At 40.6% G+C, this 15,769-nt stretch overlaps 2 protein-coding genes across 3 annotated transcripts in view; one reads left to right on the top strand and one right to left on the bottom strand.

Annotated features, from left to right (window-relative positions):
- Positions 1–15,769, bottom strand: part of LOC146978372 (uncharacterized) — a 52,664-nt gene that overhangs the window by 3,716 nt on the left and 33,179 nt on the right. Inside the window, exon 1 of one of the 2 annotated variants that reach the window (XM_085791064.1) lies at positions 2,744–2,786. The exons of the other annotated variant lie outside the window; for it this stretch is intronic. The gene's annotated coding sequence lies outside the window, so the exon portion shown is untranslated. Of the gene's footprint in view, positions 1–2,743; positions 2,787–15,769 lie in introns of those variants that run through there. 2 annotated transcript variants of the gene reach the window in all.
- On the top strand, positions 6,445–10,932 carry LOC146978374 (uncharacterized). The gene is made up of 2 exons (XM_085791062.1): positions 6,445–6,542; positions 8,260–10,932. Exon 2 carries the CDS (start codon positions 8,265–8,267, stop codon positions 10,320–10,322), a length of 2,058 nt encoding a protein of 685 aa, XP_085647188.1. The 5' UTR covers positions 6,445–6,542; positions 8,260–8,264; the 3' UTR covers positions 10,323–10,932.

The following is a 15,769-nucleotide window of genomic DNA, read 5'->3' as shown; positions in this document are numbered from 1 at the left end:
AAAGACAATTACAGGCCAGCTAACGTTAGTTGTCAATATTAACCAGTTTCAGAAACAGAGAGTGGCGCAGCCGCAGCAGCTGGAGCAGCAGAAGCAGCAGTGGTCAGTCCTGGCAGCTCTTCTGAAGATGAGATTAGAGATGAGCAAAGACAAGGTGAGATCGTTGTTCAAGTATTCAAAGGCGAGCTCCCCCCTCCGACCCCCCCTTACGTTGGTATATTGGTTCGCGAGGTGGAGAGAGAGAAAGAGAGAGAGTGGTGCTGACTGGTAGAATTGCTGTCTAAATATGAGTTGTTTACCTGAAGTTTAAAGTAAGTTAGCCTTTTGGTTCAGTGTGTGTGTGCTATAGCATTTTGTCTACTAACACAGCAGAGCTGAAAGTGAAACTCCGTGCTGAGATTTAATGAATGATCCATCTAGCAATATTGCTGCTGCATATATATCAACATGTAAATAACATACCAATATCACTGTAGGCTCAAGTGCACACTAGTAATATATTAATTGAGCAATAACGCAATTTATTATTTTTGTCTGGTAAAAAGCCTTAGCATTGCGGTGCAGTGCTGTGCTTAAAAGCTATTATCAATGTTCAATAAATTCATGATGTTACCAAAGCCAATGAATAATCATGTTAAATAACTGTGATCTCACTATCAATCAAAAATGATTGTGATTCTGATTTTTGCCACAGATAGATAGATAGAGAGAGAAAGAGATAGGTCTGGGTGGTGAGAACATAGAAAAACAATTAGCTATTTTTCTCAATCTGGCTGAAAAATGGCTTAAAACATTTTTGCCTCTGCAACTTATTGAGCATGATGAATACTGTGTGTGATAGCAAATAATTAGGAGCACGAGTGTCATGGATCAAAATGTTAGGCTAGTACACAAACCAGATGTAGCCTAATGTTTTAGGTATTTGAGCACAAGTAGGCCAAATGCATCAATTCAGAACCACTCATCAATATAATCTGATCTGATTGTAGTTGATTGTAGTAGATTGTATAAATACACCCCCCCCCTTTTTTTTTTCTCTCACGCGCCTCGCGGGCATGGATAGGGGCCCACTGACATTGAGAGTGTACAGGGCCCAGAATTTGGTGCTACACCCCTGCCAGTGGCTACATTTCAGAAAATATAATTGATAATGCAACAAAACTTTTTTTATTCAGTTAGTGGCTGCCTGGGCGAAGCCATTTATTATCCCACAATTGTGTTTGATCTTTTTGAATCCTAATGATAAGTGCAAACATCAAAATGGCCCTGATCAAAAGTTTACATACCTCCAAAGTTTTACCCTGATAATATACACACAGATTGACACAGGTTGGTTTAAATGGCTACTCAGGGTAACTGTGCCTGTAAATTGATTGCCTGCACATTTTATCAATTGCTGCACTAACTTTGCTGGATTCTGAGCCATGAGGAAAGCAAAAGAACTGTCAAAAGTCCTGAGGGAGAAGGTTGTTCAACTTTATGAAACATAAAAAAGATTTAAAAAAAAAAGATATCCCAAGATTTGAGAAAGCCAGTCAGCAGTGTTCAAGCCCTCATTAAAGTGGAAATTGAGGGGTTCTGTTGATACCAAGCCACGGTCTGGTACCATCAAAATTTTTTTGGTCAGACTCTCTGATGATCTTTTTTTTTTTTTTTTTAAATGATTGTGTTATTTCTGGATGTCTCGACAGTTTAATTTGAATCCCATTAAAAATAAGAGATATCTGCTTTGTCTGATCACGTACGTTTTCTTTAATGAATGGAACACAGTTACAGAATCTTCCAGGGTATGTAAACTTTTGAGCACAACTGTATCGTGTTATGCATTATTTCATTATTTCATTAACTACTGTATATAAAGTGACTAGATATAAGTTCATAAACTGATTATATTCAGTAGGCTACTTAATTTCATTAGCTCAATCAAACAACTGAGTGATGGTTATAGCGTAGCAGCAACGCAGCTGAAAACACGGAGGGACAAGTACCATAAGGAGAAACCAGAGCCGCTAAAATTCCAGCAGTAATCTGAAGAATATGTGTTGAAAGGATTTACGTCCATGAGTTGTAACACACTCAAGGCATCGTGTTTTCCTGTGGAGAGAAGTCAGCAAACTGGCATCAAACCAGCTCATCTCCAGCCACATGTAATGTCGATTAGGCTTAGTGTTTGAAGAGGAAACTTTGTGAATTCAGGTGAGTGTTTTTGAACAACGCCATCAAAGTGATCAACTTCATAAAGTCAAGACCACCAATGCACATCTGTTTAGCCGCCTCAGATTTATTTATTTATTTTTTTTGTGAAGAAATGTTTATTTGGGGCGGTGTGTGGCGCAGTGGGTAAAGCAGCCGCCCCATGTAGAGGCTACAGTCCTCACCTAAGGCGGCCCCGGTTCGAATCTCCTGTCGAGCAGCCCTTTCCTGCATGTCATTCCCCCTCTCTCTGCCTCCCCCTTTCCTGTCTATCTCTACTGGGTACTATCAAATAAAGGCAAAAAGCCAAAGAATATAGGCTACTTTAAAGAAATGTTTATATATCTATGATTAATTTCACAAATTCAGTTTGAAAACAAACATTTTTATAATCCCAAAAGATGGCATTTTAAATTGATGAATATATTAATATGCACAAATCTTTATATGTAATCAAGTTCACTATGTTTTTTGTCTGTCTTTTAATATATTTCACATAATACTGCCTATTTGCAGTTAGTCACGAGAAATATTAAAATTAAAATGTAACTTGCCTTTCCCGAGTCTCTGGTTTAGTTGAGAGGTGTGGACTGAACTCTTGTCAAATCACCTCCTTAAATACAGATCTGAGAGACTAGCTCCTCCTCCTAGCACTCATCTCATTATCTTCTCCTGCCCACTTTAACTTTGTTCCATTATAGATGAAATCTAAAGTTTTGTGTCATTTTGACACTGTTTCAGATTTAAACACAGATCTGGGAGGTAAGAAAAACACACACTAGCCTATTGCTACAGTTAATTCAACAAAAAGAAGCTTGAATCAGCTGAAAACTCTTGGCAACATCAAGGGCTGGAGCTGGAAATCACATGTTTACCCTCCACTGTAACATCAGAGCTAGATGCAACTTTAAATAGCACTGGCAGGGCAGCACATCCACAAACAGGTAGGTTAACCGTAACTCTGTAATCCTAGCCCTAAATCTAACACACATGCACAGTCAGATCATTTGGTGCCATTAAAGGGACAACGAGGAGTTTCTATTTGGTTATAAAAAAGTCTCACGTTAATGTGGATGAATCTACGCTACCCACACTTGTTAATGGGCCCATTTTCGATAGATAGGGGAGAGCGGGGTAAGTAGTGCCAATTTTTACTTAAATTGCCTTTAAAGCAAGGGGATTATAATAATGCCCCCAACTAATATATGTACATATAGTTTAGGATGTTGTGCATCCCTGGGAACAATCACTTTGAATCTTAAATCAACTGTTTCAGAAATATAGCTTTAGAAAAGAAAAAAAAAAATCTGGCACAACTTGCCCCCGGTGCGGGGTAAGTTGTGCCATTAGAGAGAATACACTGGGGTAAATTGTGCCATTGATAATTGAAGTAAAACAGATTATTTTAATCTCACAAATGTTAATGCTATATAAAAGCAAGACATTCAATACAAAATTAAAGCCAGAAGTGGCGATGATCGGGCCCCTCGCTTGTCCCCATGCAGTCGCGGAGGCCTGAGTCACGCTGGGGGCTGTGGCACAAAGAAACGCAATGGTTTGTTCATCCACCAGGCTACGAGCACAACCAGACTGGGCAGGTGTGTTCAGGGGCGGTCCCTCATCACACATGTTAAGTTTCAAGCAAACCCGTGCCCACTGCCATGTTTCTCCTATACACAGACAGCACTGCCACTGGCACAACTTAACCCAGGCCCTTTGGCACAAATTACCCCAAGCCCAGCATTTTGAAAAAAAAGGATTCCCCAGCTGTTTTGAGCTGGCATCATGCTAACTGTATAGACTCATGGTGTAGCTTAATAAAGCACTAAAACATGTGTGAACTGTTTTCAAAGTTATCTATAATTGTTCAAACATGGCAATCAAAAAACCTTGATCATAGAAATTTTACTTTGGAGGGCAAAAACTTGTTTTTTGAACATAAATGTGCTTTCCTCTCAAGCCATGTGTCTCCCTTCTTGATAGGATGAGTGAAATTGATGCCCCTTCAAAAATATGTGGTCACATGACCAACTTCTTCTATAGTTTTCTAGATAACAGGGGTGGAACTACTTGCCCCATGGCACAAATTACCCCACTCTCCCCTATATCGTTTTGTCTTTATCGTTATTTTGTTATTATTAGTGGTGGCGGAGCTGATCCTTACTTTCGGTTTCGTGGCGAGTCATGAGAATAACGCCGCCAAATCGCCATTTATAGTCGGAACTACGACGGTATGTGATCGTCTTCGAACCTCTGACTGTAATTATTGATGAATGAAAACATGAGTCCGTCTTGCGCCGGTCAAAGAATTTCACGGTGCGCACGGAGGCTCATAAATGTAGTGTGAAAACGCTTCGCTTTTCCAAAACTCCTCGTTGTCCCTTTAATGACTTGAAGCAACCTACTGTATAAGAGCTATGATCTCTTTCACATGGGAGTTTGTGGGAATTCAGTAATGGTAGCCTACCATACTAGGCTATATGACAGGTAGGCTACATGTTGCACAAATAATACACCCAAAGATTTAATATCATATTATGCTACCAAACTATCAATAGTAACATATTGATGTGTTGTTTTGTTTCTAAAACAATAAGTTTTAGAAACCTGGTGGTCATTTAATGTGGTCCTGATGTTTTGACCTGTTTCCTCAATATAAAAAAACAAGGCATTATTTAAGCAATATCACACAAGAGGGAGTGCAGTTGTACTGAAAATCAGCACTGGTGTGATTCGGTCATAGGCCGCAGATACTCACACACACCAGCAGATAATCACACCATCAGCTTGGTGTGAGTATCTGCGGCCTGCGACCAAATCACACCAGTGCTGGTTTTCAGTACAACAGCACTCCCTCTTGTGTGTTATTAATCAGCACTCATGGAACGTCTCTTGTCCAATCAAATTACCGTACTTGGTCGGAACTGACTGTTGTATAATTGAATTTGATGACATGCTTGTAGTGTCTAAACAGAAAAGTTCTGTACCAATGAAAGTTTGGGTTCCTATGGGTTGGAGATGAATCTTATGTTTCTGAAGTGACATTAAGATGTCCGGCTATGTGTCCTTTTGGCTCTCCCCTGTAGCGAATAAGGACCTCACAACACCTGCTGTGATGTCACACTGAGCTTTATCTATCAAGAAATTGTGGTGCTACAGTAGGCTACACTTTGTCAGAGGATGAGTTCACCTGAGATTTACAACTATATTTACCTTCTGACGAGCTGTGTTTGCAGCATCAGAGGCCTTGGCTTGACCAACACACCAGCCATAATCAAAGTAGATTAACTGCAATATAGGAGGACCTCAACTGATCATAGATCATTTTAGCGTAGACCATACCAATGTCATGCTCACAATAAAATATATTGCAGATATCTTACATGCCTGTTTAGAGCCCCTCTCTACTGTTCTCACAGAGTTCACAGAGTTCAAACTAGACATGGTGAAGCAGCATTTAGCTGTTATGCTGCACACAACTGGAACAAACTACCAGCAGAACTAAAATGTGAGCAACTGTGAGCACTTTTAAATCCAGGTTAAAAACATTTATCTTTTCATGTGCTTATAGCTGAGCTCTTTTAAAGAACTTTTAACTTTATCTACTTTCTTTTATTTTACTTTTTTATTCTTCTTTGCTCCTGCTTTTAACTGTGTTTTTTTTGTTTTATGAAAAAAAAGAAAAATAAGTACATGTCTTTATAAGCACATTGAGTTGCCTTGGTATGAAATGCGCTATATTGATGCCTTGCCTTCTGTCTGGGAAGGGGTTGGGGACATACGATTTCCAGCCAGAAGTGTATAGTAATAATATACAGTACATGTTAGAGCTAGAGCTAGGGTTACAGGGTTACGGTTAACCTACCTTTTTAGGGATCCTCTGTGCTGCCCTGTCAGTGCTATTTAAAGTTGCTTTTAGCTCTGATATCACAGTGATGGGAAATAGGGGTCAGGTGGCGACTGTGATCATGTGGTTTCAGGTTAAATGTGTGATTTCCAGCTCCTGCCCTTGATGTTGCCAAGTGACTGTGAAAACACAAGAGAGCTGATACAAGCTGCTTTTTGTTAGTATTAACTGATACTAATAGTGTGTGCTTGTTTTACCTCCCAGATCTGTTTTTAAATCTCAAACAGTGTCAAAATGACACAAAATGTGAACTATGATTTTATGAAAACCACAACAGGTTAAATGTATCTGTCTATAACGGACCAAAGTTAGAGTGGACAGGAGAAGATGATGAGATGAGTGGTGGGAGGAGGGAGGAGGGGCTAGTCTCTCAGATCTGTATTTAAGGAGCTGGTCGTGGAAGAGTTCAGTCCACCAAACCAGAGTCTCAACAACAGGAAAGGTAAGTGAATTTATAATCTTAATGTTCTCATGATTACTTAGTAGGGAATAGACCAGTGGTTCTCAGTCTTTGTTTTAGTGAAGTTCCAGTGCAAAGCATTTTTGGTTGAAGATGTAAAACACAGCACTGTATAACTGTGTAAAACATTGATCATTTGTAGTGACCTATTTTGAACTATTTGGAAATAAAATAAATACAGACTAAAAAAAACAATCAACTTGATTATATTTAAAAATTCATGCATTATTATCTTTTGGGATTATAATAATAAACTGATTTTGTGAAATTAATTGTAAGATAAATGAATATTTCTCAATAAATAAATGACAGAACAAAAATCCAGATTGCACTGCTTTGCAAGCCAGTCTATGTCCTGGAACAAGGTGACATCGGGGACTTGTGCTCAGTCAGAAAGGTGTGTACTTCAGGTCATAATTGAGAGCCACAGCACTTCTGTGCGCAGCAGCATGTGTGTGTGTTTCACTGTGGCGGAAAATTAGAAGTGCATTAGTGGCCTTGACTTGATAAAGCTGATTACTTTGATGTTCATCCTTCAAAACATCATGCAACACTGACCTGAATTCACTTCAGAACTGGGCCCTCATTAAATTATGGTACATTTTCAAAATAGGTCCATTTGTGAGGAAAAACGTGTAATATTTGAGTTACATAATAGCTTTTTATTTGTTTTCTTCCTAATTGTCCTTTAAAATTGTAGCCAAGAAACCCCTCTAATAGGTTAATAAGAATGCACATTGTAGAACCGGCTTGCAAGTGGAGCGCCGTCATTTTGTCTTTTGTTTTTTTAAGCAGCACTGACCTTACAGGTGACACACATGCAGACGTCCGTTTATCGTCTCACCTTCCATGCCCGGGGACTGCCCTGCTGGCACATATTGCAAAATATGTAATTTAATTTTTGCTGCAAAATATGACTGAAGACATGGAAATTGGCACGTGTCGACATGCCACTATGAGTTAACCGATAGTATTAATCAGTCAAAGTTCTTATTATTGGATAAAGGTTAATTGTGTGCATGCCTATTGGCCAAAGATCAAAATTTGATGTCGGAGAGGAGAAAAGGAAGAGCTAAGATTATCTTGTCTCAGGCCCAGGAAAGACTGCCAGCTGGCCTGTTTTGAGGATGTAAATCCTTTCAACACATATTCTTCAGTGTATACTGCTGGAATTTTACCAGCTCTGGTTTCGCCTTTTTTGGCACTTGTCCCTCCGTGCTACGTTGCTACTATGTTTCAAACACGACTCGCTTGTTTGATTGACAGGTGGTGCCATGGTTCATGATGAGTTTATGAACTCATAAAGTAATCTGATTGAATGCTATATATATAATAATATATATATTATAATGTTATGTTTGGCAGTGGCACCATTTAAATAAAATTGACTTGTATTTATTGTTATTATCATTATTTTTCTTGCTAAATTGATTAATTTGGTTTGGTGCCCTACATTTTGACTGAGATGCCCCAGTTTGCCCAAATTCTTTGGAGCAAATGCCCTTGCTCAGATAGAAAAGAAACTGTAATATTCAGCACAGTTTATGAGGCCTCAAATTAACAAACACATAACTTCAAAGATGTCACAATGTGCTAATTTATTTTTTCCACCGGATTGTGAGGATTAACCACTTAACCATATGTAGGTTTGCAGGGTAAAAGATTTCCTAATAATTTCTGTTTCTCCTTTTTTCAACAGTAAACATGGCTGACCAAGTTGCAAAGACCACTCAAAGTCTCACCACTGCAGCACAGATGCGAGAAACCACCATGATGCTGATGCAACCCTATGCAAACTGGGAGGGGTATCTGACCCCTGCTCCCCGCTCTATTGCCATCATGGGGGAGCTTGTATTCATCTCCTCGGCTACAGATTTCTCCATCAACAAGAACGCCCCTAAAGATGGCTACAAGTACATCAGATACCCAGACTCCTTCAGGGCCTGTCTCATGCAGATCTGTAACTCAGGCTGGCATGCATTCAATGAAGCCCACAAGAATATGGATCAGATCCGCCTTCACACAGGAACAGTCCCTGATTACATGAAGGCAGCGGTCAACACTCTTTTTAATGGCAGTGACGAAGTTATTGAACATGTCCTGCCAAATCAACTGGAGAGCATTCGTGAAATCGCAGACGACTGTGTGATACTAGCAGACGGTGTAAAAGATAAGTATTCTGACGTGATCAATTTAATCCAGGAGCTGCTGGAGGCCTGTGTCAACGCCCAACACTTTTATGGAGAAGAGCTGGAAAATGTTAAGATGAAACTGGAAGAGTCCAAATTGAGGGAGAAGACTGCCCAACTTCTGAATGAACGGTCCAAGAAAGCATTGGAGGACATGGGAAAACAGTTGGAAGAAACACAAGCAACGTTCAAACAATCTATGGATTCACTTCCCTCTGGGTGGGAGATGATTGGCATGGATTTTGTTGAAGGTCTCTCAACTGCTGTAACAGGAATCCTGAATGTGGTCACCCTTCCACTGAAACTAATTTCCACAATAAAAGAATCAGTCACAGACCAACAAAGCTCAGGTGAAATTAATGAGAATGTTGATGAGTTCACACAAATGACAGTCAATAGTAAGTCTGGGGAGATCCTGACCCTTGTAGGAACTCTTAAACATCATGTCAGTGGAAACGAAATAGACTGGAAGAACCTGTATGACCAGGAGAAACAGTGTCCAAAGACCAATTGGACTGAGAGTCAATTTAAAAGGATCTTCACGGAAGTGGAGAAGCTGCCAGGGGGAAAAGCAAGTGAGAAAGTTCTGTCAATCTGTCAAAAAGGGATCAACATATGTAAAGAGCTGGCAACGTATTCCCCTGATCAGAAGTGGGATGAGGCGACAACTAAACAGCTGATCAATAAGATTACGGAGCTCAATGATGAAGCCCTTGCTTTTGACTCCAGGAGCAAAAAAGCTTTAGGGACTCCAGCTTTTACCCCAAAACCACCAATGATGTATAAAGAACAGAGCAAAAGCTCAGAAAGCACGTCTGCCAGCCAGAGAGCAGCTGAGAATGCCCGTTTCAAAATCGAGCAGAGCCGAGAACAACTCAAACAAACACGGGAGCAATATGAGAAGAGTGTGGAGAACATGGAGAAGAATGAGAAGGAGCTGACTGATATTCTGGTTGAAATGCAGAACTGCAAAATCAAAGAGATCGACTTTGAGACCACCATCAAGATGCTGGTGAAGGGTCTGGACGCTATGGGCAGAGTCAAAGAGCAGTGGGAGAAGATGGTGCTCTTCTTCCAGATGGTCTCCAACATTGTCAAAATTAACCTCAGCAAGACACTGCTCAATTTTGTCAAGACATCAGAAGACACAAAGAAACTCTCTTACAATGGGAAGCTCTTTAACAAAGACCTCCTATACAATCAGGCCTTTCAAGCCTCCAACATTGCTGGCCTGGTCCACATGATTTCAACGACCTACACTGAAGTCTCCAACAAGTACCTGATGGACAGAGTGAGCAGCCTGGGCAAGCTCATGGCCATGGATAAGGAGAAACCAGAGTTTGAACAGGAACGTCTGAATCTGCAGGAATCCTGCAAGGCAGCCCAAAAAGGGATTTTGAGCCTGGTCCTGAAGAACAAGGACAAGTTTGAGAGGCAGACCAATGACAGGATGGCAAAAATAGAGGGTGAATTGAAGGCCATTTTGCCGGCTGCTCCACCAAAGGAGACTGAGAGAATCAAAGAGATTGTCCAGACCGGCTTCAGTGAGGAGGAACAAGCAGATTACATCTGATTCAACTTAACATTTTCTAATATCAAATGCAAACACGATAGTGTGCAGGTTTGTGCGTAACCATGTAATCAGAAATGCCACATTTCTGCTATTAGCAGCTAATAATAGCCTTGTTAGTTTCTCATGAAACCACAGTCAGTTGTTACCGTCACTGTTGAGTTACTAGAGATGCTCTTTTGTTTGCTGTTTTTTCTTGCTTAATTGAAAATCATAAAAGCTACAGTAGACATGTGTTTGAGCTTTTACAAATGACAGGATACATACTTAATCACATCACATTTCTTTTGACTATGTTTAAGCCTTTTACTCTGACAGTTTTTTTTTTTTTTTTACTAATCTAGTAATTCTAGGACATGGTTAAGAGATGACATCATCCCCTTAATGCACAATGCCAATGGCTACGGACAAGCAGTTTTATAATGTACTATATGCATACAGTATAGTATGGGTTTTTAAAAAAAAAAAATAGATGAATTTACATGTAGGTTATCTGTCTTTGCATAATAGTAATCAAATCCTACTTTTGGTGAAGGGCAAACATGGTATTGCTCAAATGTTTTAAAGCATTTATGAATTAATCAAATAAAAAAAATCTACAAGCGGAAACAAACTTGTTGCAGTGCAATAATTTAATCTGAACATGCTTGTATATTTAGAAATATTTGTGTGGTGAAAGGTTTTTTTATGTGACCAATGAACTTTTGTCTTCGAGTAAATGGTAATGGAAACACCTACATTTCGAAAAACGTCTCAAATATCGCTAAAACATTTTTAAGCTCTCATGAGGTGGTTTTTCAGATGCATCGATATAAACGTGTATCGCAAAAGTGCTTAAAACACTTATTTTGCATTTACATGTCACCGGAGATGTGTAGTCAACTTTGCATTTAAAAGTCTGTGGACACAAAAAAGTTCTTAAAAAATTCTTCTCCAAATTAATAGTTATTTCTACTTTAAAATACTCAACTCTGGTTTACTTTCTCTAACTGAAGATTTAATATACAAGTGGTTAGTGTAGTGTAAGGTTAGAATGGGACACACCCCGAAGAGGGCGCAGCTTCGGCGGGACCTTCCTTGGGTGAGAGTGTCTTTTGATAAGTGGTCAAAACACTCAATGATCTCAAGGCACACAACTGAGGATGTGTCCCAGGAGTGAGCACCGACTTTGCAGCGTCTTATTCCAGACTGACGCTCAATTGGAAAACGTAACCCATTTTTTGCAGCTGGGAATTCGTGGGCAGAAATGCCCATGTATTCAGACAACAGTGCTTGCATTAAATAGGATTGCCAGTGTTAGTGTTGGGGTTCAGGCTCTTCACTTATCTGGGTCACCTAGACTTGGGTTTGTGACAAAGGGCACGACAGCCCTTATCCCTCCACCTCTCAATTCACTCTTCCTTGGCCCCCACCACATTTCCCCCTGTGGCTCTGCAAGCCAGACACATGAACTGTGTGACTCTGGTGTCTTAGCTTACAGTTAGGGTCTCAGGTTTAAAAGCTGTGTCTGGGTGAGTCGAGAGAGATTGGTGCGGATATTATGGGATGGTCTCCAGCACTGTTCAGAGTAAAACTGGGTTCAAACTAACTCTATTAGAAATGTAATCTAAAACAATAGAAAATGACAATATGCGCTCATGGGAAATGCAGTCTTCATTACGGCAAAATGCTTTCGCTTTTGAAAGTTCCTTGCAGGGGCTTTAAATTAATGCCAATATTGCACAATGAAATATTTCACCATGTTAATTTATTTTTCTGTTGCCCTCTTTTTTAAATTCAGGATAAGAGACTAAATCTTTGTGTGTTTAATGTAGTTGGAAAAAACCCTTTATAGCCTATTCCCATGATGCTTTCTATTCTCATGGGATGGGGTCTTGTAGTAGTTGATATCTGACCACCAGATGTGGACATGATATTGACTTACACCACAGAAAAGTCCTTGAACTGAGAAGATGTGACAGAAAAAACACACACTCAGCTGTCATATCCTGCAGTATTGCATGTTATGATAAAGTTTCTTAAACAATGACCTGACAGACTTTTTCTATACTGCAGACTGAGCCGAACCCTATCCCAACCTAAGGTGTTATATCATATAAAACATGTATCATTGTGCAACATTGTGTAGGGCACAGATTAAATGAATGTTTTCTATGCTATGGTCAGGCCCTTCGTTCTGGCACCCTCCAGCTGCCTGCTGACCGTCTGCTGCCCGGAGCTGACCACAGGGGACCCCAGCCACACGTCTTCGTGGCTGATGAGGCTTTTCCACTCCGGAGAAACCTCATGAGGCCATTCCCTGGGCGCACCCTTGCCAGAGACCGACGGGTGTTCAATTACCGCCTGTCCCGGGCACGGCTGGTGGTTGAATGTGCCTTCGGGATCCTGGCATCTCAGTGGCGGCTGTACCGGCGGGTTCTGGAGGTCCAGCCAGATGTTGCTGAGGGCTGCGTCAAGGCAACATGTGTGCTCCACAACTTCCTGCGGAAGACGACCCCCACGCCTGCTGTGAGGAGCATCGCCCCAGGTGGTGTTGTGGAGCCGCTGCCAGGTCTGGGCAGAGTTGCAGCCAACAACTCTGGTCGAGAGGCCATCACGGTGCGGGAGAACTTTGCGGCCTACTTCTCCGCAGAGGGATCAGTCCAGTGGCAGGCTGACGTGTAGTGCACGAGCACTCCTTCAACGGCTCTTTTCAGAGCCACCCATACATACTAAAGAGCATACGTCCTGCAGTATCACTATACTGACACAGAATTAAAATGAAATGAATGCATGTATATAAGCACAGTATACTTTATGCACTATATCCAGTGCATATATAGTAGATGTATTGTAGATTATGTTATAATAGCTATAGAAGTATTTAAATGTGTATATTATTTTATGATAAGTTGAATACAAACAATGAGATAGCTTATTAATTCACGACAAAGTTATCTTTCAACCAATTACATTGTGGCTGTCAAAACTTAATTCTGCTTCATCCTCTGATGTCAGCTGTCATTGCAGAAACATCGCAACCCTCCTCACCCCAGTCTCCCGCACAGCAGCAGTGGGCAGGATGCCTCTGAAGTTTGTTCCACAATCATCCGCAGCCACTCATCTCTATATACCAGATCCACACGCCATCTCCAGCACTTCCCTCTTCATCCAGGAACCCTTTGCACATGTATCAATAAAAAAATGTCCTGCAGCTTCTGCATCTGCCTGATTATTGATTAGTGACCTCTGTGTAGACCAAAAACTCACATTAAAGTGTACTATTGCACAGATTAAGAAATTCTTTCTTTGTTTTGATGTTTCCAGCATCTTACCAAAGACAGATCCAGGTTGAACGGCTGACCTCCTGCAGTTTTGGACTTTTAACTGGTCAGGAATTTTCATAAACACACAAATTCACCCTTCAAATTGTGAACTAGGTTATGATGGTTTGTCTTTTAAGTGGGTTCCCTGAAAAAGAGTTTGGAAAACACTACTGATTGTTGATAGTGAGGCAGTGGATTCCTCATCAAATCATAATTTCTTGCCGCCTTAACTGTATATTTAAACTTTTAATGTTAATATGAAAAATCCCTTCAAATTACATTCTTTTGTTTACTTTATCTTAATAAGCTCTGCACAGCTGGAAGCTAAATTTACAGTATAAAATGTTGAAGGTGTGCAACAAATGTATACACATACATATCTGAAGTCTGATGATAATTGTCTGGTGAGAGAAGATGAAAGACAACAAAGGTAATTAACTTTTGTGAAAAAAGATTTATTTAGAAAATAAAATGTAATATATATATATATATATATATATATATATATATATATATAAAAGATTGAAAAAAATAAAATACAAAGACAATATAAAAAAATATAATTTCAAAAATATAATTAATAATTACAAACACACAAAACAAACAAGGAAGAGCCTCAGGAACACATACTTGAGGTCAATATTCCTCGATAGCCTGGTCGTTCCCTGCAGACATTGTTGCCCCATTAGCTAATAAGCTACTCGGCACTGTCCAAATTGAGCACAACTGTGCTAGCTTCATAAATAAGTTTATGAATCTGGAATTTTACATAGGCCTTCACTTGGGGCTCCAATCTCTCCAGGGAAGGAGCCAGGCTATCGAGGAATAATTGATCCTCGGAGCGGGGAGGTTGGGGTGCAGGCTGCGGTGGCCTTTCCCGCAGGGTCTCCAGCAGCAGGGTCTGGATGCGGAGGTGCTCACTTTCATCATCCTGCCTCGCCCTCTTCTGTGTCTTCTTCCTTCCTGTATATAATAGAAACACCATATTATATAATACTGCATCCAATAAATGTGTGTGTGTGTATGTGTGCATGCGTGTGTCAGGCAATGATCAGGCAACAGATAAAAACATTTGTCATGTACATACCAATCGGTGGTCTCGCCACTGAAGTAGCAGGGGCAGCAGCAGGGACAACAGCAGGTGGAGAAGGAGAAGCAGGAGCCGGGAAAGCCGGGGGAGAGACAGCAGGTTCCTCCTCCTCAGCCTCGTCCTCAAAGTGATTTTCTTCTTCTATATTATTGACAAGAAAGTATTAGTTTTGTATTCACTTTTGTTTGTACATACGGTGTATTCACTGTCTTGGTCATTTCAGTGTGAAAAAGCATTGTACAAACACACTCAAATCATTCAGTTTAGCCATAATAATACCTAATCTCCACAAAACCTTTGAAAATTATGATTAGTTGAGGTTGTGAAAAAGAAATATATTTGCTGAGACATGTATGCAAGTCAGTTATCCTCTTATCAAAAAATATATATATATATATTACATGATGTGTGTATCTTCATTTTTCAACAAACCTCTCTGTGACAGGCCTGCTGTCTCTCCCTCGTCCTCCACCGACTCCCTACTCTGATCTGGGGTCCCATCTTCCTCGACCCCCTCCCCCATGTTCCCACTAGTCTGTCTTGGGGTGATGAAGGGGTCGAGGAAAGACAGGACCCCAAGATACTTCCATTTTTTGCCTGTCCCTGCTGCTGCCCCGCTCTTTGGCACCTTTCGCCTCTCCCTCAAGTATGTGTCCCTGAGGCTCTTCCACTTCCTCCGACATGTATCAACTGAAAAACCACACGTTAATTAATTAAATTAAATTAACTGTTGAACCATGAACCAGACAAGTATGCCGGTAAAGCCAGCTATGCTAACTGGGGCTATGCTAACTGGGGCTATGCTATTGCAAACGTCAACAGATAGCTACAGCAATCAAGCAACAGACAGATACAGAACTTACCAGGTATTCCACACACCTCGCTCACGCTCACCCAGGCCCGGTCTTTCTTGTTCCTGTCCCTATAGAGGGGACAGGAACAATCATATAGCTCTGGGTGAGCGGTCACGGCCACGATTAGTTTCTCCTCCATTCTTCTTTTGGAAATTGAGCGGCAAGCCGGCAACAAGGGAGGGAACACCAGGACGTCCGTAC

The sequence above is a fragment of the Trachurus japonicus genome, chromosome 11 (assembly GCF_045865225.1).
Source record: "Trachurus japonicus isolate A0001 chromosome 11, Traja_1.0".
In the NCBI taxonomy this organism is placed as follows: domain Eukaryota; kingdom Metazoa; phylum Chordata; class Actinopteri; order Carangiformes; family Carangidae; genus Trachurus; species Trachurus japonicus.
This window is presented reverse-complemented; position numbering and strand designations above follow the sequence as displayed.

What these genes read in the sequence shown, in the direction of transcription:
- LOC146978374 (XM_085791062.1), top strand. Translation starts at nt 8,265, where the DNA reads ATGGCTGACCAAGTTGCAAAGACCACTCAAAGTCTCACCACTGCAGCA.